Source organism: Parambassis ranga, chromosome 3, assembly GCF_900634625.1.
Source record: "Parambassis ranga chromosome 3, fParRan2.1, whole genome shotgun sequence".
NCBI classification, from domain to species: domain Eukaryota; kingdom Metazoa; phylum Chordata; class Actinopteri; family Ambassidae; genus Parambassis; species Parambassis ranga.
Genome location: NC_041024.1, coordinates 21,819,375 through 21,843,468, shown reverse-complemented (window position 1 = coordinate 21,843,468; position 24,094 = coordinate 21,819,375). Strand labels below are relative to the sequence as shown.

Sequence of the window (24,094 nt, the reverse complement as noted above, 5' to 3'; positions counted from 1 at the left end):
AATCCGAATGCAAAAGACTGAGTCTCTTGGGTTTTCAGTTTCTAAGTTCAGATAATAATTTGCACATTTTAATATGCAATTGGATGCAAATTGCAAAGTACATCTGAAACAAGTGTCCTTCATTGAAGGTAAAAAAAAACAGAGAGTTCTTCTTTCTTATTCCAATATCTGCTGTGCAGCAATTAGGCATAAGTAGTACTTTAAATTATAAGGAACCACCCACGACAATCCACACACTAATTAGCACTTTATTTTTGAATTCATTTTAAATTGTAATAGTGTTTCTCACGTTTAAAGTATGAAAAAGGAAAACTTTCATTTTGTATTTGCAAAAAATATAAACCAGTGCTTCAGACTGTGAGGCGCATCCCTCTGAGATGCATAAGAGAGTTGAAGCATGGAAAGATAAGAGGATGCTGCCGCAGAAGCTTAAAGGTGGGGGACGCATGCTGGTAAAAAAAAAAAAAAACAACAGGAAGTGAGTTATTATAGTTTGCCCTGTTCACTACCGTAATCATTAGTCAGAGCTGCAGCAGTAGCAATGACATACAGCTGAGTTTAGTGACTTTTAACACATGAATGCTGATTTTAGAAAAGCCTTACAGCCTCGCTTGATTTAAATCTATTTTATCGCCATGCATACATGTTCTCAATTTGTTTCAATCAACGGGTCAGGGACAAGTTGTATTAGTAACTACATACAGTTGCCCCCAGAACAAGACATATGTTATTTTAGACACAAAACTCACACTCACACAGCACAAGCAGAAATCATGTCAATTCGATGACGCACAAGCCTCTGGCAGCATCCCACCCACCATTCACATATGATGATTTGCATTGTTACCGGTGCTGCTGCGTACTCTGAATATTATTGAGTCACGGTGCAACATCAACACAGTCTTTCCACGTTACACTGTCTTCAGCTATTTTCTTTAGTTTCCCCTGCTTGTCTTTGACCCATCCTCTCCTCATTTCAACCCATACCCATGGTTTTCTACCTCTGTGACTCTCTCAGCCAATCTACATCACACCACGCATCATCAGCGGGAGAGAGAGATGAAAACCAGGAGGGAGGTGAAGGAGGGATGAGGATGATGGAGGGACAGGCTGAGAAGCAGAAACTTTAAGATTGAGAAGGGGGGGGGCTGGCAGAAGGGTAAGCTGGAAGAGGAAGGGGAAACTGAGAAGGGTGAGTGGAGACATAACAGGAATACGAGAGATACAGATAAATAGATAGATGAAAGGACAGGTGGGACAAAGGGAGAGAACATTGTTGTGTATGTGTGTAGCAGTGACGGTAAGCATCAGTGACAGAATGGCGAGTGACAACCTCTGTAGGACTAAATTAGCACTCATTCTGTCTCTCATTATCACTGCCTGTTCCTTCGTTTCTACACCTACTGGATCTCATCACATGCATATCTCTGCTTCTATCTACAGTGTTAAAAAAAACTTGTTTCACTTTGTTTACGCCCACACTAATGCAGTTAATTGGAGGTCGCTGCACACATATAAATGTTTTGCCGTAGGTTACAAAAACACTTCTGCATCCCACTTGTGTGGTGTATGTTGAATCGATAATTGTATCAGTGTTCTTATGATGCTGCTTAATAAATAGAAAATTGTTGTTGGCAATGGAACTCATTACCATGGTGGTAGCAGAAGGCCTTGTGTGTTATAACCCAATGTCCCAAAACAAAATAATCTTATCCTGTACTTTTTGACATCTAATCCCAACCATGAGTAAAAAGGAAACATACCCACATAAAAAATAAATTAATACACAGAATTGACAGTCACAGTGTGCATGAAGCACTCAACTAGAATAAAACAGCAGTGTCGCTGCCACTCCCTACCTTTTCAACCTCCAACATTTGAGGCTATATTTGTACTATGATTAGATGACATCAGCCTGTACATTCATATGATGGCATATATACAGCGTAAAGATAACCTTGTGTTTTGTATCTAGTGGATGTAACTGTCGACCAAATGTGGCATTCATTCACGGGGAATGCTACTTAATGACAAAATCAATACTTTTAAACAAAATATTGATTTACAAGTTTTGAGCAGATTGGATGCGGTCCTTCTTTTCAATCAGTACTGAGAGTCCATAGTAATGGTCTGTTCTTCAGAATTAACAGGCCACCGGTTGACCAATCAGTATTGACTATTTAATAAATATTTCTGAATACTTTTGCTAATCTTTTGAACAGTATCATATAAATATGAAATTATTTTATGACTTATCTTATTGTTTATCTGATTTTTTTTTTCTTCCTGTTTCTGCCTCTTGCTGTGTTCCCCCTGACAGCCACATTGGGTTTCTCCTCCTCCTCTTCTTTGTACTGTCATTCATCATCAGTGTCATTCAGTTTCCCCCCTTCCACATGGCACAACATCTGTTTGGGAGCATTGCTGTTGCACTGCTGAAACAGATTCACATAAACCGTGTGATGAGAAGCCTGGAAGCAGTTTCACCTCTTTATGTCTGATGTCAGTTTACACGCCAACCCCTGAACACAACAGTGCATTTGCAGTATCTTTATGAATAATCCAAAATGCAGCACACCACATACTTGATAATCAAAGGTTGCATTGTTCGGATGTGTGGGTATATTCTGTTAGCCTACAGCAATGTTTAAAGATGTTTCTCAAAGCAAGCACAGGTGTAAGTAATGACTTGGTTTACGGTAGCTGTCCCAATACATCATGACAGTGAGCATGCTGCATCATATTGCACCATGGTGCTGGAACTAGAGCACCTAATTGGATTCAGAGCTTGTTAGCATAATTGAATGCACCTGCAATCCTTCTGTTTTGACAAGTCAGTCAAAGTGATAAACTCATGCAAGTCAAAAAACATTTGCCTTGATTGGATCTTGAGATTTTTTTCACATCACAGAGTCACATGTCATGTGTCGGCACATGAATGATGGCAAGGTCCATCTGGAAGAGCCTATGCATGTTTTATTTAATTTATGAAAGCTGGCTGCAATTCAGTCAATCAGAGTTCTCATGAGATAAAAAGTAGGAGCCAATAGAGCTTAAAGACTAAAATATACACCTGTGCACAGGAAGTATGATTTTGCCCTCACAGTGCTAGCACTCTGCTAATGCTTATTGATCAAGTAGGACTACAAGGAGAGAAGTCTTCTCTTGATGAAGTCCTCATATTGTCAAAGCTCTTGCTGCTCTGCACGTTGGATGTGAATTCACAATTACAAATGTCTATAAGTGAGTCATGGTGATGTCATTAGGAGTAAGAGGTGGTATTAACCACCTTTAAAAAGCTTTTAGTTTTTGATCTTTTGATCGATATTTTTGTGTAATGGAAGGGTGGACTAGTTGGGTGTTTTACCTCAGACACTCCTCTGAGTGTCTTTAGAATGTTTGCATGACAATTTCTTTCTGTATCAAGACTTTACAACGGCACATAAATTACAATAGTGCTTGATCTGAAAAGTAATTTAAGATTCACTCAGCATAACTTACTGAGGAATTGTTTGTGTGTGTGTGTGATCTGAAGCTGAACCTGCTGCACTGAAGTGTTTGTGCTTTGAAGGGCTGTTGTTTTGATTTGGGAGGCTCTGTCCCTGGTTGTACATTAGATGTAGCCTGAATATAATTATGATTAGAATAATTAATAGCGATGAAAATCAGTGGAGAAAATGATACTTCAAGCTGACTGACATTATTAAAGGCATCAAAGAGACAAGTGCTGCTTGGATTTGTGTTTGCTCATGGAAAACAAGCAGGTGTTCCTGTGATCTAACTCACACAGAATTGTAAAAAAAGAAATGAAAAAAAGAAAGAAATGGCCATTCTAAAACGAGTGAATATATATTTTCTTTAAATTATAAAAAATACCTCAGTTTTAGAAAAAGAAGGCATCACACTTCCACCTGGTTCTTCTGTGTCCATTGTTGCTTCTCAATCTAACACTGTGTCTGTTTCTGGCAGATGGTAATGGCTACCAGGACGTCCTTCTCCCTGCATGTTTGGATGAAACATGTCACCAGAGTGTCATCTACCTAGCCAAGTCTGGCTCCAAAGAGGTACACACATGACCATACTGACAGATGTGTTTGAAGTCATTCTAATAGATTAGCTTGGGCTGCTACTCATTGTAGCACTACTCTATGAATTGGCATTTAAATAACTCTGCTACTAGCCCTCACCTTTAGAGCTTGCCCTGGTCTTTGTTAAATTTCATGTCTCACAGCACAATTCTTGTGAGGGGTTTCAAATCAATTTACTACTTAAATGTGAAAATCTATTACATTTGTCAATAGTGCTGCGAGTTCTTAGTTTTTCCCACTTTCTTATTATATAAAAAAAATATGCACCCATTCCCTTTTACACACGCACATGTATGCACATTTGTTTTTAGTGTACTTGGCAGATAGGTTGCTCCAAACATCTTGGAGAATTTGGCACAGTTGTTCTATGGATTTAGGCCGTCTCAGCTGCCTTTGTCTCTTCTTGTAATCCCAGACTGACTCCATGATGTGGAGGGCCACCCCATCTGTTTCAGGACTTAATATTCTTCTTGTAGCTGAAATCACCGGATGTATATTTGAGGTTGTTAACATGTTGCAAAAGGAAGTAGGGACTGATCAGTCATCAGTGTAATGGTAGTGCTGCAATGTCTTCACTAAAAAAACATAAGAGGCAACTGGGGTCTTCCTTGTCATTTGCATTTATATCAGCCCGTCCCCTCTGACCTCTTCCCATACAATTCTCTGCAGCTATTTAAAACATAAATGCTTTTGCTGGATATTATAAAAATGAGGAAAAGACGATGCTTGTAAGCAGATTGTTTGAAGTGTTTTAACATGCAAGCTGTGCTGTCTGAAGCCCACTCACCAATCGCTCCACTGCAAAACAGAGTACTGTTCTCCCAACAATGGCTGTCTATTTCAGGACGGCATCAGCCACGTGGCTCAGTGCAGGAGGCTTTTGCTTAGAAAGACAAGGCTATTCCAGTTCATGTCATTTTGTTTGCAGAGCTATGCAAGATAGATGTAACACACACACACACACAAACTGTCCCATCCAATTACTTTGCACATGCCTGAATATATGTGCACTGACATGTTCACACAGGGTTGCTCTTACACATACCATCAACACCACCACCGCCACCACCTACGTACCATCTTGTGGGATTCTTTTCAGTTGCATCCTACCATTTGGCAGGGGGGCCCCATTCCCCTTTTCTTCTTTCCTCTGCCACCAAAGAAACAGTTTCCACTTTTTTTTCTTTCCCATCTGAAATAGAATTATTATAGGCTTATCTGCGTGTCCACCCCCACGCACAAACACATGTGCACAACTACTGCACATGCACGGATGTGCACTCCCTGTGGACATGCCTTCTTTTGTTTGCCTGTCAGCAATGAAAAATATAATATATAACCAAAGAAGGAAGTGAAAGGAGCAGCGTTGTAGAAAATGGGCAGGGGAGGCAGAGGGAGAAAGACTTATCGGCAGTGATGGATGAAGTGAACACATGTATTTAGTGTTGATATGTGTTAGAGAGACAATCATCACTGTCAAAGAAGGAGACAAGGGAATGGTGAATGGAGCGATAAGGGAACCAGAGTCTCTTAAGATTCCATGGTTGTATGCCAAACATGAGTCACCCCTGAGAAATTGCATATTTTGCACCAAACACATGTAACAATTAACCTTTCTTTAAATGTCAAAGGACTGTGTTTTAAGTTAGGTTAAAATAGTACCTTCACCTTTCAGCTTGTTTTATTTGACACTCAACAACCATGAGCATTTCCAGTTAATAAGCATCTTACAAACAAAGCTAACCGATATTCAAAGCAGAGGAGGATTTTAAAACACTACCAAAGTGCTTCCAGGTTGGAACTGAATGAAAAGAACACCCCTGCACAGGGTTAAGATTATTCTGGCACAGGAATTGCAAAAATAATGCAGTCTGTCAGAAAAGAAAGTCTGAAGAGGCTGCACCACAGTGATTCCAAATCAGCCCTCAAAATTCCAATGCATTCACTAATAAAAGGACAGTATTGGTGTACCCAGAGTATAGGCTGACATGATGTACATTGGTCGTTGCATTTCTGCTTCTAAATGACTTGTTTATGTTTAGGAGAAAATTAGCCAGGCCAGCCTCACCGGCAGGACAAATTTGGAAAGGCACAGCCATTCAAAGAAACAAAGCATGAGGCATAGGCAGGGCAACATTTAGGCTAATATCAACACAAAAAAATAATAAATTACCTTTAGTGGAGTAGGTACGCCTGTGAATACGCCTGTGTTGTCGGTTTTGCCATTGTTAGTAGCAATTCTGCAAGTAAAAAGTCATCACATACCTGTTCCATAAAACAGTTCTCATTGGTTTCTATCTAGTGAAACTGGCTGTGAGGGGAAGGGATCCAGACCCATCCCACAGGGAGAATTTAGGGAATTTGAGGTTTTGCCAATGGATGGCCAACTTTCTTGTTGAAGAAAATGTAGAATAAGTCCGAGGTGCCCAAACACTGTTTTTTAAAGGTACTATAATGCAGTCACAGCGTTTTTGTCAGCAGAAATCAGCATGTACAGTTTGTATTTATGTTCTGCATCACACTTATAATCTCATCATTATTTGTGGTGAGAAGTAATTATACCTGATCTTACACTGTGTGATGACGCATTTTGTCTTCCTCTATTCCACTGGCTCCCAAGCCATGTTAATAGAGCAGATGTCTTTCCAGGTATTTGCCTTCTAAAGTGGAAATGGTGAAGGAGATGGAGAGAAAGGAAAGATCCAAAGACCTGCTCTTTATTTTCTCTCTCCTTAATGTTGTCCCTTCAATGCTTATTGGGGTTCAAAGGGTTGACCGTGTAGGAGGAGAAATAGAAAGGAATTGTATAGAGGTAAAGATGAGATGTCTTCAGGCGTGCATTGACATTCCACCGAGTAGAATCTAGTGCCTGTCTATAGTCCATCTCCATGCAGCAGTTCATTCCTGTCACAGTTCCGCTTTTACCTCTGCAACCGCTCCAGGCCTTTAGTTCTCATATTGTACAAAGCCGCAGGAGGCTTCCGACAATCTCCCTGTCCTTGTGGACACACACTGTTCACATTTATTGCACTTTGGACCTTCCATATATTCAGCAGTTCACATTGTATAGCATCATATGATATTACTGCAGAGAAAAGCAAGCAGAAAAAAGAATATATTTTTTCTGCTTATGTATTTTCTCATGATGTGGATAGAAACATCCAACAGCAAGAAAGTACCCTATCCCATGTTTAAGCATGTATTTAGAAGAGCTGGCCAATGTTTCAAACATTGAACAGTGATGAAATTAATTTCCCAAATGGATTTATCTAATCATCAGTAATAATTCAGATTAACCGACACTGCCATCTCTGAAATCCGGCAAAAATCCAAAACAATCATGTTATTTGTCCAACTTTGCATTTTGTTTCAAGTGATGTGAGGAAATAAGCAAGAGCATGCAAACTCTGCTGCTTGCAAAACCTTCACAAACTTTTTTAATCCAGTTTATAATCTTTTTGTTTAATCTTACCAAGTCATGTGTGTGTCAAATGTGTGTATAGAACCTCCTCTGTCCTTTATGTGTAAAGACATGTCAACAAAAGCAGTGTAAACTAGTGCAACACTTCAGTTAGAAAAGCATTCTATTATAATAGCATGATTAGCTGCCATGATGGCCTGTAGTTCGTGATCATCCTTCTGGCATTCATAAACAGTGCAGTATTTAATAGCAATGTCCATCTGATGTACCTGTATAGTAAAGCCAGTATAATTGTGTCTGTCTGATGTGAATGTGCCACTGAAAGCAGCATTCTCACACTCTTCACCTAGCATCAGGGGAGAAAGTGACCTCACACAGCAGCTGTTTGGTCACAGGTCATGTCTCCTGGGTTCTGTGGCAAAGGAAACAGTCCAGAGGTGATTAACTTTGGGAGTTCCTTTGTGCTAGCTAATGTGGACTGCATTGATGTGCTAGTCAAGGTCTGAAACTCATAAAATGCTAAGCAAAATAGTTGCAATTGTGAGAATCTTTGATATGCTTTTGTTCACACAAATTAACAAGCCATTCTGTGGTATGTGCTGGAACACATTTTTTCTGCACTGGATGAGTCTGACTGAGTCATAGCTTATTTGCCTTAAAGGACTTCATAACATTTTGGTGTCAGACCTATAGTCGTCTTGACGAGTCCATGCCTCAGATGATGGCACCTAAATCTGTTAAGATTCTGCACACTTTTATGCATATGTTGTTGTGATCAGATTGCTGGGTGTATTTAAACACACGAGCCGCCCCCGTTAAAAGCAAGCCAGGTGCCTACTGTTGCTGCCCAGACAGTGTAAGGGCAGCCAATGTGTGAGCCAGACAGCCTCCTTCTAGTCCGCCCAGTCAGCCGGTCAGTCAGTGGTCAAAGAGGTGACACTGACAGCAGGTAGCAGGGTCCTCACCCTGCTCAGCTGACACAAAGACATATGGTCTCACTCCATCTTTGGCTCTGACTCTGACCGCCTTTTCCAGGGACAAACCATGGCCTCATTTACACCTGACAATAAAAAAAAATCTGTTTTTGTGTTTTGAATGAGGACACATAAGTGCAAGGTGTACTGGTTTATAAGCAACACAAATAGAAGCACTGTCCTAATTGATAAAAAGATTTTGAAGGTTAGAATTATCATTACTAGACAGACTGTCACCCCTCCAGCTGCTCTGCATACAGAGAACAAAATCAGCTTAGCAAAATGAAAGCAATCGTGTACTTCAACGCCGATATCAGTCATTTGTCATTATCAAAGTCATTTGTATTGTGGGGCACTGAAAGTCACCCAGGATTTGTATGCAAGCCAAGCATTCTGTGTTGTTTTATGTAATTTAATCTAAGAGAAATTTCAGCTGGGCATAGACTTTCTGATCTCATCACCAAAAACATATACATTGCACCATTAATGTAGCAGCAATTTGTGTTTTACAGGTGAATAATTTAGACATTTGCCCAATTCACTTTCACCTCGTGCACATACCACTTACTCATCTTGCAAATTCACACTTCTTTTCGCACAATTCACACCCAACCAGATTCTGTCATTAATTAACATCTGTCATCATTTGCTGTTCTGTACTTTTGTTCCTAATTGCTCTTTGGTTTAGTCAGCAGCAATACTTGGGTCGGTTTGAGGAAATGTCATGGCTTGTGGTAGAATCATCAACACTTTGTGGTCGGCAAGTAAATGCAGGAGTGTGCCCATTATTTACAGTTACATAAGACCATACCGTGAGGTGATAGTATACATGAATGCTACGCTTAGTTGGTACATCAACAGCTTATGCTAATAGCAAGTCTTCGCTAACTTCTGCACGCTCGTTGTGTTCTTCTCTCCCACCCCTCTCTTCTCCTCTCTCATTGCCATGCTGTTTTCCAGTGCCTGCTCTACTGTGATGAGCATTGCATTATACGCCATTTCTTTATTGCACGCATGTTGTTTTGTCATTGTTTTTTTTATTGCCTTGGACAGACTTGTAGTCTTTCAGTGTTACAGCACGTCTCCTCATCACCCCATAAACCCCACCACTACCTCCCACTTCCACCACAGGCCGCGCACATTTTAATTTCTCGGCCTAATGAAGCAGGAGCTCTCTCCGCCACGTTGAATCAATGGGAGTCTGAAAGCATGCAGTCGCTTTTTCACTTTAGTCATCAGCGACGCCAGGAGAGCAATCCTACATCAGAGTTTGTGTTCATGGCCCCTCCTGCTTTTTTTAATGTGTATTTTTTTGTACACATGCTTCTACGCCTTGTATACGAATGTGCCGATGTGCATGTGGTGCACAAAATGCCACAATAGAATGTTTGTACGCTGCGTTTTCCCCTCGCTGTTTGATAAAAATCCATTTGTATGCATGATCCTTTCCCTCACTACCATTAAAGGTATCAGATTACCTCGCAAGCGCAAATCCCATCATCGTCCTTATCTCCATTAACTAGGTCATTTGGTTCTCTGCTCTAACATATTTACACACAGACACACACACCATCGCACTCAATTTGGTGTTAATATGTTGACATTTGAACCAGGGATTGTCAGCAGCGAGTTATTTCATTTTAGGAGCGCTCTGTTTGAGCACGTCGGCCTCTTATTAATCCAGGCAGACACACACTTGACATTATTCAAATACTATGCTATATTTAGGGATTAAATGTCAAAACTTGCACAGCCACAAGTTAGGAGTAACTGCTTCATCATTTATTTAGGGAGCTCCTCTGTCAGCTTGGCTATTCATTGTGGCTTGAAAATTATTTGATTAGACTAGAAACCTTTAATATCTTTCCCTAAGACGTGTCCCTTATTCCCCACAAATTACTGCCAGGCAATAAAAAAGAAAAAAAAGACATAACATTCCCTAAATTGTTGTTTTCCCTTCTGTTTGATTACAAAACACTTATGGTATGACTTTTGCTGTTGTGCTTTCTGATCTCATTTGCGTGTTTTTTTTCCACAATTACATCTTTCATCATCTGCCTTTGTTCCGCCATATGTTCACACAATATGATCATCACATATCAGTGTCATTAGGTAGTGTCTGAGGGACACAAATAGGCATTTTATTCAATAAGCACTGTTATGTTTGCGTTACAAGCTGACAATAAAGTTTGATTTGAATGAGTTTAGTTAATTACTAATACTCCTGTTCAATGAACATCTGTTTATCGCATCAAACAGACACACAAGCATTTGTGTGTTACTTTGATATCACCATATAGCATCATAATGTTTTCAAAAATCAATTTAATCAGCCGCTATCACACCTATATCATCATATAAATAAATCCTTAACCTGATGCTTGTTTGTGAGACGTGTGCACTCCCGTCTGCATTTTCTGCGATGTTGACTGGATGCTGTTGGTATTCCGCATGCTCTTCCTCTCTCCCCCTCTAATCAGTGTTAGAAAAGAAGCAACAGACAGTACACTGATTGCCTCGGGGCCAACTCCAGCACAGTGGTCTGCAGATAAGGCTGGCGGCCAGCAAAGGCCCTATACTCCGTCCGCAGAGAGAATGTCATCACAGATCCGAGTGCAGACCAAAGGGGTCTGGAGGAAAGAATTCACCTGTGATTTAATTTTCCAGGAGGACTGAAGGGCAGCAAAGATAAAAGATGTAGCTTCCATTGAAAAGAGAATAACTGCTGACATGGGAAGTAATACTTATTAGATCAGCATCCTTTCCCGTTCTGAACCATTTCATGAGGTCAACAAATGAAATGAGAAGTCTATTTTTATGTCTAGCTTTTTGTATGCAGTATATTCTGGATTTGAAATAATGACATTAATTTGCATTATAAACGCAGCAGCGCTGATCCTTTAGGTAATATGTTATTATCTAGAGAGCTGTCTGTCATTTATGTTGACACATATTCATCTAAACTATATATGCACATCTGTTATTTTCTTTACCGTTACCCTTTTTCCTCCACCTTCTCTACTGTCTATCATGATTTCTCTCCACCTTCGCAGATGGAACCTCAGGAAAAAACTGTTAATGACTGGCATTAACATGTTTGCCCCTGGCATATTTTTTACCAGAGGAATAATTGTTCCACCTCTCTAACTGTGCCTGAATGTGAATGATTGTGTGTGTTGCTGTGTACCTTTTTGTGTGTGTCCGTGTATAGCTTTATGTTTACTGGGCACAAATGGACTGGCAGCAGCCTCTCAGGTCTCTCCCTCCCTCTCTCTCTCTTCACGGCGGCCATCTCCAGCACTTCCATCTAGACCTGGATGGCAGTAATCACAGCCGAGCTTTACGCCCATATGGCAGGCAGTCAGCCTCTTAAACTTCACCGCTACATCACTCAACAGTCATTTAATGAGAGCTTCACTGGGCGGCATTGCATTAAAGCTCTGGGTTCAGTCTTATCCTCTGAAAAATAGTCAACTTGGATCTTGATTTATTTTTTTTTAGCTCCTTTGCTACTATTGTATTCAGCTCACTTTTGCCACAATAATTTAGTCTTATTAGAAGTCCACAGCAAAGACTAAATGAGGCTGCATCCCTACTAAGTAGCCGCGTCCTTCAAAGGACACATTTGTAGACCATCTGCGTCACTACAACACAACAAGGCCGTCCCATTTTGAAGACTCCTTCAAATGAGGCCTATAGTAGCAAAGGATGCAACAGGTGGCTCGTTCAGGGCCGAACATATCCCAGGATTTTATTCCAAGCTCCTATCAGCTGAATTCTTTCCACAGTAGAATACAGCAGACTTCACAAACAGTACATTCTTGAATGTAAATTAGTTGATGGTTGTTTTTAATCTTCTTTTATTTATCAGTCTTTATCAGCAGTTGTCAAGCAGACACAAGTCTTAAAATTTAAGCCAAAAGACAGCTCTGGCATCACATTCAGAAGCATGAAGCGAGGCATCTGGACTTATAAAGGTTTCTTGACGATGTCGAAGATCCACCCAACACATAAAAGCCTGTTTACCCATCAAACAGTTAAACTGATGAAGCTACTCGGAGGAGCAGCGAAACGTCTTCAAGAAACCTTTAAGTCCAGATGCCTCGCTTCAAGCTTCTGAATGAAGATGATCTGGATGACTGAGAACCTTCATCGACACTCTGACATCTCTAGTTACTCTGTTATTAAAGATTGGAAGTGAAGAACTCCCTGTGGAAATTGTTGATGCTCATATGGCAGGGAGCCACTGAGGCATCACATCATTAACATGACCTACACTCACACTAGTACCCCGGCAACAGACTGTGTTACATCACTACTTGTGTTTATACAGTGTGCACAGCTGGACTGAAGGAAGCCTACATCCGTAACATCGCAACTTGTGATGGTAATAGGCTGTGGTTTTCTTTCTCAGACGTGCTGCTCGTATTAAGAGCTATTAGTGGCAGTTCTCGTGTCTCTCTGGTGGCTCTCCCCTGCACCTGCTCTCTCTGTTTAACATTCATGAATAGTTAAAACCTCCAGCATCTGGTCCAAAACCTCTCCAGGATCCACACATAAATGATCTAGTTCTATAAAATGTTAATTTTTTCCCCCTTTATTTTCTGCAAAACTAGAGCAACTAAAAAATATATATAATGCTATTTATAGTGTGAATCACGAAGGAATAAATATTTTTAAAGACAATGACAAATGATGCACAAATCTGCAGTATATGAATGGCTACACAAATCAGTTTCAAATAAGTGGATTAAGTCTACAAGTTGTTAAAATTATACATTGACGTAGTAAGGCTATAACTGGAGATCCCCATTATGTTACACATAATGAATAGGTATAGCAGAATGCGATTAAGGTTTTAAACTTATAAATCTTTTTTCCACTTCAACCTTCTCCTGGTCCAGTCTCTGCTAAAAAAGTTGCAACTTAGTTGGTGTGTATGGAGCCATATCCAGGGGACTTAATGCCATGTCCCTTGTGGGTATCAGTATTTTCTAATACCATGACACTGTTAAAACCTGCTGAGTTGGACCTTTTACATTTCCACATGGCAAGACTTGAACTCTAAATCAACTCTATTAATTAGGATGGTATTTATGTTATTCATACAGTGCACCAGTCACAGACAATTCCTGCACTGATCTGATCCTTTGCTGAATGGTAATACATGCCACTCATAGCCTGCCATTTGTGAGCGTGAAAATTAGAGGTGATAATAGTTTGTCATTTTGCCTTACTCATGGTAACACTTCAGTCTCTTGTATAGGAAATAATCCACAGCAGTCCACCAGCAACCCACTTATTGTAATGGCATTAATGAAAGCAGTGAGTCCAGCTCTGCCCATCACTGGTTAATATTCATTCACTGGGAATATCTGGGCAGTCATTGTAAAACTTCCCCCTGCAAAATGAAAAGCAATAACTTTTTTTTTTTTGTCGTACAGGCACCAGTAGTCAGTGCCCTAGCAAAAAGACAGACTAAGAGGAGCAAGATGTAATGACATAAATGGAAAGTCGACTTAGGCATTGAAATAGCAGTCATATTGAGTAAAAGGCGATAATGGTCTCAGCAAGACATGTCTTGCTTACTATTTATGGCTCTTAGGCACACTACGTTCTCCAATAACCAGTTATTAGCAGCATTTAAGCAAACGTCTCATTACATTATTTGGTTAAAAGGATTAGAGGGCTGATGTGGTCACCGTGTCGAGGTGTATACAAAGACTGCTGGATAAGAGCACCTGATTCTTACACCATCATTAACAGGCCATATATTTATATATAATATAGGTACAAAATTATTAATATTAGTTAAAATAAGTCATATTTCGAATTTGCAAGTCGCTCCCAGCTAATAAGGCAGTTTGCTTTTTATTCTCCCAAATGCTTTTATTAGAGTAATTGGGATAATGTTACAGTCTCAGTTTGCTCTTTTGGTATAGGTGAAACCAGACATTGCTTTCCTCTAAATTTGACATCAGCATTGATTCTTTCAAAGAGGTTTCTACTTTGGAACTTTCTTTTTGTCTTTTGTACAGTTAGCATTCAATTATAGCCATGGTTAGAAAATAAAATTCCTCTCAGGTTGTCATCTCTGTCAAAAAACCATTGTGTAGATAAGCTTAGTACATCTATGTAGGCGCGTACTCTTTGTGAACATGGTGATCTGTAACTGTGATGCGTTCAAAGTTCAGATGGTTTCTGATGACTAAAATTGCAGGTAAAAGGTTCCATTTACTTTAATCACATGCCATTTGTATCTTTACCAGAACTTGACTGTTGCTACCGGTCTTTGTGTGAGTGGCTCACTTGTGACTGTATATTTGTACTCCTTACTTCCAACCACCTGACAAAAAGAATCAAATCCTGTAGACGTTTATTTGAACATGAGTGAAGCATTAGTACAGGTCAACTGAAACTTTGATCTGAGAAAAAATGGAAAGCAAATCTGCAATCTTAGACAAAAATACTAATAACCCCCTCTAACATGTGGTTTGTCTGTCGTCAAATGGCTATGCACAGTTCAAGAAAGAACAGCAAAAACAGACTTTAGTACTGTATGTCAATATAAACATAAAAGAATTTTAATGTCAACGTATCTAATCATATTATTTGAAGTCTGATTGGTGCCTAATGGCTGGGGTGTTACTGTCTTTGCAGTGGGTACCAGTCCTGTCAAATTTCCTTCGGAGAGAAATCCTTTGGGGCTTTGTGCCAGAGAAACCCAGCCAACCCCTGGCCCTGCACCTCGGGGACTACAACCTGGACGGCTTCCCTGATGCCCTGGTGGTCCTCCGTAATACCAGTGGAAGGTAGGGGAAGAAATAAACCTAAGCTCCATTTATTTTAATTTTTTATTACCTTAGAGATCTTAAAATGCTTTTGTCAAGTACCTCTGAGATCTTTATTGAAGATGATGTGTGGTAAATGAATAGGATATTGCTGGAATTATACTAATCTGTACTTGGCATGGGATCCCTTGGACCCCTGTCAAGTAGGTCCCTGAACCCCAGCTAATGTTTCAGCACTAGACTTAACTTCATGAGGAAGCAGTGCACAGTTAGGCAGCATCCATATGCACAGACAAACACACAGCTACATGCAAACCTTAATTTGCATAGTCATTACTCAGGAAATGAATGTCACAAGAACCATACATCTCATACATGCAAATCCTTCTCGTCCCAATTTTTGATTCATTTGTTAACAACATTTGAATTTGTTAAGTGGCATTTCACATTTTGATGAGATTATACTAACTATAGTATTGCAGCAGACCCCGAAATGAAATTGATTGGAACCTAATAACTCAAGATGCATACTTAAATGGCTTATGTAAATCTGTTTAGCCTTCAGAACTGTACATGTTTTTTGTCCATGTTTTTTTTAAAGGCACCACGTGGGGAGTGAATGTAGTATTAATTACTGTGAAATGACTGTATTTGCAATGACAATTCATCATTTAGAAAATACATTTTCACATTACCCACAATTATTATGTTATGCTGAGAGACTGGTCAGTGATCCTGCGCAGGGGTCCTGAAATATTATTAAACAAATATTACTAAATTTGTCTTTATTGTTTAAAATGGCTAAACACAATTGGATTTATATACTGTATCTAGAAATGGACATGCAGTGTTTCTATTTTTTTTAAGGTCTTTGTGAGTAACATATCACATTTGTACATTAATTAAATATTAATTTATTAATTCATGAGATATTAGATGAATTGCAAATTAGGCATTACTTAATTTAGCTGCTGTTCATAACACAATACAGACTGCCCTTGGCTGCAGCATGCAGAGTTAACATGATTTGCACGAAGCAATAGGAATCTGTGACATTGTCGTATAATGAAGAATTCATTGCTATCTGGTTTTAGCGCTAGAGCTGGAGGGAAGACAGCTAAGGTGAGTGTGTTCTTCAGCTTATGGGCCTGGCGACTGATAAGCCACCCCTTTAAAATCACTACAGCATGTGCTGTAGGACACAAGCACCATGGGCAGTAGGAATAGGACGTATGTGTTTGTCGAGGGACCTATGTGGATTATCTGGCTTCAGAGATGGAGATAAGATAGCTGAAGGGGTCAAGGCTGTGATTGTCTATGCATACTGATTGTTGCTGTGTGTTTGTGTGTATGAGAGAGTGTGTCAGTAATAGTAGGATGTTAGGTAAGAGCTTCAAGAGAGTCACACACACACACACACACAGACATACATTTGAACTTTATTGTCTAGGCTCTGCATAATCACCAGTAAGTCCATGTCGGGCTTAACTCTTTACGGTCACCCTCATCTAGAAATGGCTTCTGTCTCACCATCCTTAATCACACAAGCTATAGCTTCTGTCTTCCTCTTTCCAACCCTTTCTTCTTTTAAGCCTGCGTGTCGTAATCCTGTGCTTGGCATTATTGCGGAAGTCCCTCAAGAGTAACATTTAAAATCACATCATCAACAGCAGGAGGGACTGATGAGATGATGGCAAAGGAAGAGTGGTTTAAGGGTTAGAGATGTCTTGGATGCCCATAGGTTAAATCCAGTGACACCAGACCGCTCTACCACCCCAACCTCTTAGAAGTGAATACTGGTAGGTTTTGATGAGCCAGTAAGTAAAGTTATTGTAAATCTGCTCCTTTTTTAGTTTCAACAAGACTTTTTAGTGGAAAATCTCATCTCTACATGCCTGCTCTGGATCCCTGCATCAAGCCTTTAGTCTTTTCTGTTTCTTTGTACTCCAATGCGTTTTGCTAACTAAATATTTGCGCAGCCCACAACTGCTCCATTTCATCTTCCACTCCCTCTCATTCTGGTCCCTCTACATCTTTTTCTCCTCCATCCTTCCGATCAGTTATTTATAGCTGCTTTTTTTTTCAGATAAAAGTCCTGCCAGTCCCCGTCACTCCTCCTCCCAGCAAAATGAATGCCGATTTAAGTGTTCAAAATAGGAGGATGGGAAAGGAGAGAGTGTGAGATGAGAGTAATCGGGTGGAATCAATGGAACAATGAGCAGATGGAGGCAGCAGAAGGAATAAATAGACAGTTGGAAGGTCGTTTAAGAACGCGTGAGGTCATTTTGTGTTGCTGCTAAAATTTCTTTGGCTTTGACGGAACCAGTTATTTGTTTATATAGAAGCTTGTCTTATTAGTGCTTTTGTTGTCCATTGTCCTACTTAGTTTTGCTATTTATAAGACCCCGCTATTACTCTTCTGCCACGTATCTATGGTGTATCAATCTATTCTTAATTAATCAATTTGCACTACTTGTCATTAAGGTGACACAATGCAAAGAAAAGACATTTTAGATTTGTGATTTCATTCCTGTGTGGAGCTCATGTGCAGAACCCTGGAGGGTAGAACAAGCAACTCATAAGCCATTATATATCCACCACAGATAATAGAAACATTATGGATAGATGATGATAGATTTACATATGTACAACAGGTTTTCTTCTTGCTTTCTCTACTGTCGGAGGCGGATACAGTGTTGGTTTCTGTCATATAATAATGGGTAATGATGTCATCTACAAACATTGTGGTCACTTTCATTAGGAGAGCAGACTCACACTTCTTTGAAAACACAGTCGCCACAAACCACCAGACCGGATATATCTTCATGTCTGTGTCAAACGTTCATATTTTCACATTTGTGTAGTGTAATTTCCATCAGCATCTCCTGAAACTGCACTCCTCTAGGTCCACATTATGTCCAGGTCACAGGACAGTCGGTGCCTACAGACTTTCTCTGTCTGTCTTGCTATGTGTTCCCCCCTCTACACACACACACACACTGGCGCTCACAGCTAAACATCACAACAAAAAATGAGGACTGTTTCTCCCTGCTGAAAGCTGAAAGGAGCTCCTATGTTGTAGGTGTTTCAGGGGAACGTGGAAAGCTGTGCGATGGAAGTTGTGAAAGCTAAAGGAGGCATTTTCCTTTTTATTTTCCTCCATTTTTTTAATCTTATGGGTAAAACCAAATATAGCTCCGAATACAGGGTGGGGATGACACAGAATTGATTTTGCTTAGGGACCAAATTCTTTACTGTCTCCTACTATGACACATCTGTGTTTATATTCATGTTTTTGTTTAGCCTCTTTAGCTCACTGGGATGATACAGTTTGCAGTAAGGTAAAGTGTGTCATGCACAGACCAAGCAATGTTATTGTGTTGATGACACAGTGGACATCAGAACATCCTGCTTTAATGGAGTCACAGTTTTACTATCTAGCCAAACACATGTAGATATATATTTGTATTCTAGTGTTATATAAACACTAAATACAAATATCCTTGTCCATTTAGATGCTCCTCATAGCCTAATGTAAACACATTGCCTAGTTTTTAAGCTTATGTCTTATGTTTAGTTTATTCTGTAAACTGTAAGATTTCATTTCCTTGGTTTATAATTTGTGTACACATTATATTTTTAAATATATATATATATATATATATATATAAATATATCATAAAATCTGGAAACAGATAATTGTTGCGGTTGTTCTGGTATTGTTATTCATGTGCATCAGCAACAGTCAAAGATGATATTTAACATAAAATAGGGAACACTTAACAAGTGTTGTTGCAGTGGCTTGTAGATAGACCAGTAAACATGATTACTCTCTAGGAATAGCATCAAGTACAGGCCACATATAGCATACATAGTGTGTGTGTGTATGTGCGTACGTGTATAGGCTTGTATGTGTCAGCCAACAGCTGTCATAGAATGGGATTATTCTCAGCTGTAATCATGCCCCCCCTCCCTTCACTGTATCACATATCCATACACTGATTAAAAGCCACATAGATCAGCTTTAAAGTGTGATCTGCCTTTAAGGAACTCAAGATATAATTACATGGGATTGCTGTGAATGTGTGTAATGTGCACAGCAGCATGTGTTTCTCATGCAATTAAAAACAATGGCGGATCACCTTCTAGGCAGGCTTTCCACCATCCCTCCCCAGATCAGAAGCTTTTCTTAAGAGCTGCCATCTTTCATCCTGACCTGTGACCTCAGCAGATCACATCGGGTCATCGGCTTCATCACTGCGCACACAATAAAAAAAGAAGATAAAAGTTTTAACACCCTTGACCTCTGCGCACGCACATTGAGTTATCACAATCACTACACTGAGAAAAATGAGATTGGGTGAACTTCTATATTTTCTCCCCGTCTTCATATTCAAACAGAGTAAAATTTCCTTTTGTGCAAAATTTGGCATGTGGCAACCAACTCCCGAGCAATATTTCAGCCCAAGCAACCCTGTCAGTCCAATCATATGAAACCTTCCAAACAATAATGTTTAAATAGTATGAGTCCATTGTCATGTCCCAGCAGCTGAAATACATTTATTCACAGAACAATCAGAAATTAGTTTGTATTGTTCACTAATGCCTATAAACTGCACAAATGGAATGCTCTGTGTACATAGGCATATTTTTTAGTTTGTTTATTCAATCATAAGGGTGTCTTTGTAGCTCCAATGGATATTTTTCATCTCCATGTTTCATTGTAGAAAGCATTAATCATGATTATGCCCGTCTTACTTCCTTTATACTTTAGTAGGACTGCCTTCTTGTCTTGTAAGAGCTGAATATTTAAAAGTTATTAATTATGTAAAACTTGTAGAGGGTTTTTTTCCCCACCTCAATATTTTGCAGCCCTGATAATTTGCTAAGAATTCTTAGTTGATTTAAAAAAGCTTCTTTAAGAGTAAAGAAAAACATATAAAACACCCTGTTTTATATGTTTTTCTTTACTCTTAATGATTGCACCTGAAATCCCTTACAATAGCTGTATTTGTGCAATACGTGGCTAATGCAATATTCAGTAGCACTGTCTGGCTTTAGCTTGGGCTTAGGTTGAATTTGTCTTCCTTACAGAGTAACTGCATGAATACCACAGGGCAGCTTTGGGTGGAACTCAATAATAATGACACCAGTGTTGCATTTGTGCAATCTGTGTGGTTAACTTAGAAATAGATGGATGCATGTAGTGTCTAAATTTAAACCCCTCTCTGGAAGCGTTCATCACAGCAACACATCTCATACATCAGGAAAAAAAAAATACAATTACAGTTAGATGTCTGTGTGACCAAAGATATTTATCTAATATGATATGAATATGGTGTCTATTTTTCTTATTATTAGTGTTCCACAGATATTATACATATCACAACATAAACAGTAGAACCTACTGTCAGATGACATTCTTTGTGGTTGTGTGATGAAGTGTAGTATTGTAATTGGTGTTTGAAACCACAGCAAGTTAGTCTCCAACACATAGAGCTGCCATAAAAAAAAGAGTGCGGAGCTCACTCTGCACATGTTCAGATCAGGGGTTAAAGAGTAAGGTCAGTGAAAGAAAATATTCTTTATCCCCAAGCTTTTTCAGTTACAGCTTATATCACCTTAAGATGCCTTTAACATCTGCTGATGTGATGTGAACGATTGTGCGCCTGTGTCTGTATTTCAAGGACATGTGTAGCTCTCCCACTGAGCTGGGCTTTTGCTGAACTCTCCTCTGATAATGAAGTGTGCAGAGTGTTTTTGTTTGGTGTTTCTATTAGAGTGAAGAGTGCGATGTGGGCAGCAGTTAGCAGCACTAACTGTCTCCCTGTGCTCTTTTAGCTCAAACCAGCTGAAGTCAGAGGAAAAAAATATTGTTCAGACATTCATAACCATATCTAGACTTTTAGAGCTAGATACCACGTTTTGCACACACACACCACACTCACTCACTCAAATAATTGCAATGGTTAAGTCCAATTAGCTATGAATAAATTAGCTTAATGCTGAACTTCAAGGAGACTGAATACATCATCCTCTTCTCTACCAGCAGGGGTGAAGCAATAGACAACATAAAACAAATATGGCACAAACGCTAGCAGAAATAGCCCATCAACATAATTTTGACACAGTAGACAGACAGCTTAGACAGGTAGACATGCATCTGCAAAGCTCTTTGTTGCACCATTTATACAGCCCCCTCCTGATAGCATTAGTTAATTTGATATGAAGAACCAATGCTCTAAATTTATACTGTTTGTGCAATAAACATTTTTCAGGCCAACAATTCTCATATAGTCAAGAGAAAAACAAAACTCTGCACTGCTAAGTAACACAATAAGCCCAAAAATCCTCTTGTCTGTGCCAGGTTCAATGCACATTATGGACATCTTGAATGCCTCTGAGCACACTGACAAACAACAGAATATTTCATTTGCTTCTTTTGTAATTAGACAGATGGGCTAACACACTCAGTCCACAGTCTTTTTTTGTTTTTGTTTAGGCCTGTCTGAGCAGTTTATATCTTATATTTTCCACGGTTGGTCCCAGACAGTCTCCTCAAGAGATATCAGGCTCAGAACCAAGAATTTATGACACTAAATCCTCTCTAGTGTGACGATTTCATCATATAAAAGTATTGTAAAAACTGACATTCAGAAGAGGTCTTTATTTACCTTCCTATGATAATTCCCATCATATTTTCCAACTGGTGACACATCAGATACCATTTCTGTAAGATTTACACATGCTACATGCAGAGAAACTGTGTAACTGACAATTTGGAAGTCTGAGCAAAATATTGACCCTTTTAATGCTCTCTCATTTTAAGTATGTAGACACAGGAGAGCAGTCAGCCTCTGCACATTCCCTTGGTCTTTTTCTGTCTTCCTCGTTTTGTACATCAAAGCCCCACAGTGTTTCAATGAATGCCACCAGAGATGCTCCCTCCATGGGAACATGCAACTGCTGCCGTTCAGCGTAAAGATAATAGCCCCTTCTTTGCTCACCCATTTACTTTGAAAATTAATTAAATCTTCCTTGTTAAGGCTTTAGGGCCCTCTCAGGGATTGAACAAGCATGAGACCGTGTATGTACGGTATGTGTGTGTGTGTGTGTTGGAGAGAGGGGAAAAAAAGAGATGAGGGGGGAATGTGTGTTTGTTTTGCCAAGTGCGTGAGAAAGATTATAAAGTCTGTGGAAGATAAGACGGGACAGAAAAAAGCTCCATACATGAATTAAAACTTCACCTTGAGGTTACTATCTGTCTGTAGGGATGCTGTTTGGAGGAATCAGCCATCCTACTGCATCAACACGTTACCTATTTAACTTCTGTCTGTACAATGAGATTCAAACTGAAAGTGTGATGTATATAATGACAATAATGATGTCTCCTTTGTGGCTTCTTTCTCCTCTAATTGATTTCTTTGTTCTTGGTTTTGAAAATATGGTGAAACAGCAGTTAATTTTTCCATTTTCACACTAATTATATGATTCCACTGAGTTGGTAATAGGATATGATGTGTGGGTGTCTTTGCTGGTCTATACTCATTTAGGAGGCGTGATGGATAACCAATCCAAACATGACAGCAAGTTCCACTTCCAGCTCTTCTCTTCTCTCTTGTGTAGCTGCATTTTGTCAAAAGTGAACTCGGTTTTTTAAACAGGACCCTGCTCTGAGTGGAGAAGGCTTTAACCCACTAAAGGTGCAACTAAGGATTCAAAGTATGGAATACAGTTCAGCTATAATTTCTTTTCTTTCACTTTATCTCTGTTTATAATATGAAAATTATATATAATAAAAAATGATTCAAGCATAGGTCTGCAAATGCATTGGACCTCAAATATAATCAGTCAAGAAGATATTAGTCACACGGTGTGTGGTGCTCTTGTAGCCCTGTAAGGATACCACACAGTTAAACGATGGTTATTACAGTCTAACAAAAATGATGGCTGTAGCACAGATGAAGCATTCCACATACTGCAACCAATTGTTGAGAAGCTTGAGATCCAAAATCAGGCGAAATGAAAAGAGAATTCCTGTGGTTGGTAATTTAATGCTGCCAACAGGAACAAAGCTGCTGCACCTTTTTAGAGCCCTTTGACTACAGTGTTGATTCCTCCTATCAAATAATGGCACACAGATGTGACTATTTTTACAGACACCATGATATCAGAGCTCCAAGCAGCCCAGTTCCTCTCTGTACTCAGGTAGGCTTCACAATCATAGGGACACACACACACACACACCCACACTCTCTCTCTCTCTCACTTTCCATTCATCCGCATCCCTCAGGGAGACAGAGCGTCCTGCTGGCTATGAGTGTTTGATGTTGAAATGGTCCACCCTGGCTTCATAAGAGCCCCCTGTTGGAGGAGGAATGGTTTAAATGTCACACTCCACCCTCCACTGGGCTGTTCTACATAGATGTGTGTGTGTGTGTGCGCACATGTAGCCATGCATGTAGCAGTGTGAGGTGAGATGGAGCTATTTCTGGAATACAAAATGAGGTCACAGATGGAAGCGGCTGAACTTAAGTGATTTCTGTTGTACCTCACACCACTACATGACAGCACACCACGACGGGCTATGCACTCACTCCTGATTACTGGCAATTGCAGATACCCGTGATTGGAACTATTAGATGCACCTTCAGATGTTACAGAACGTGTCTGAAGAGGAGTGCAAATCAACGGCAAAAAGATTAGCCTTAGGGAGGTGTGACACTTCGCACGACGCATACGGGCTGTATGTGTACAGGACTCTTCAGGCTATAGGTCAGTGAGTGTCCAACATCAACAGAATAATGGAGTTAACCTCAG

General features: G+C 39.7%; 1 protein-coding gene across 1 annotated transcript in view; it reads left to right on the top strand.

Moving 5' to 3' along the window:
* Window positions 1-24,094, top strand: part of itfg1 (integrin alpha FG-GAP repeat containing 1) — a 106,266-nt gene that overhangs the window by 30,886 nt on the left and 51,286 nt on the right. Inside the window, exons 9-10 of the mRNA XM_028402199.1 lie at window positions 3,970-4,064; window positions 15,144-15,295. Coding sequence (XP_028258000.1) covers window positions 3,970-4,064; window positions 15,144-15,295 — 247 coding nt within the window. The remainder of the gene's footprint in view (window positions 1-3,969; window positions 4,065-15,143; window positions 15,296-24,094) is intronic.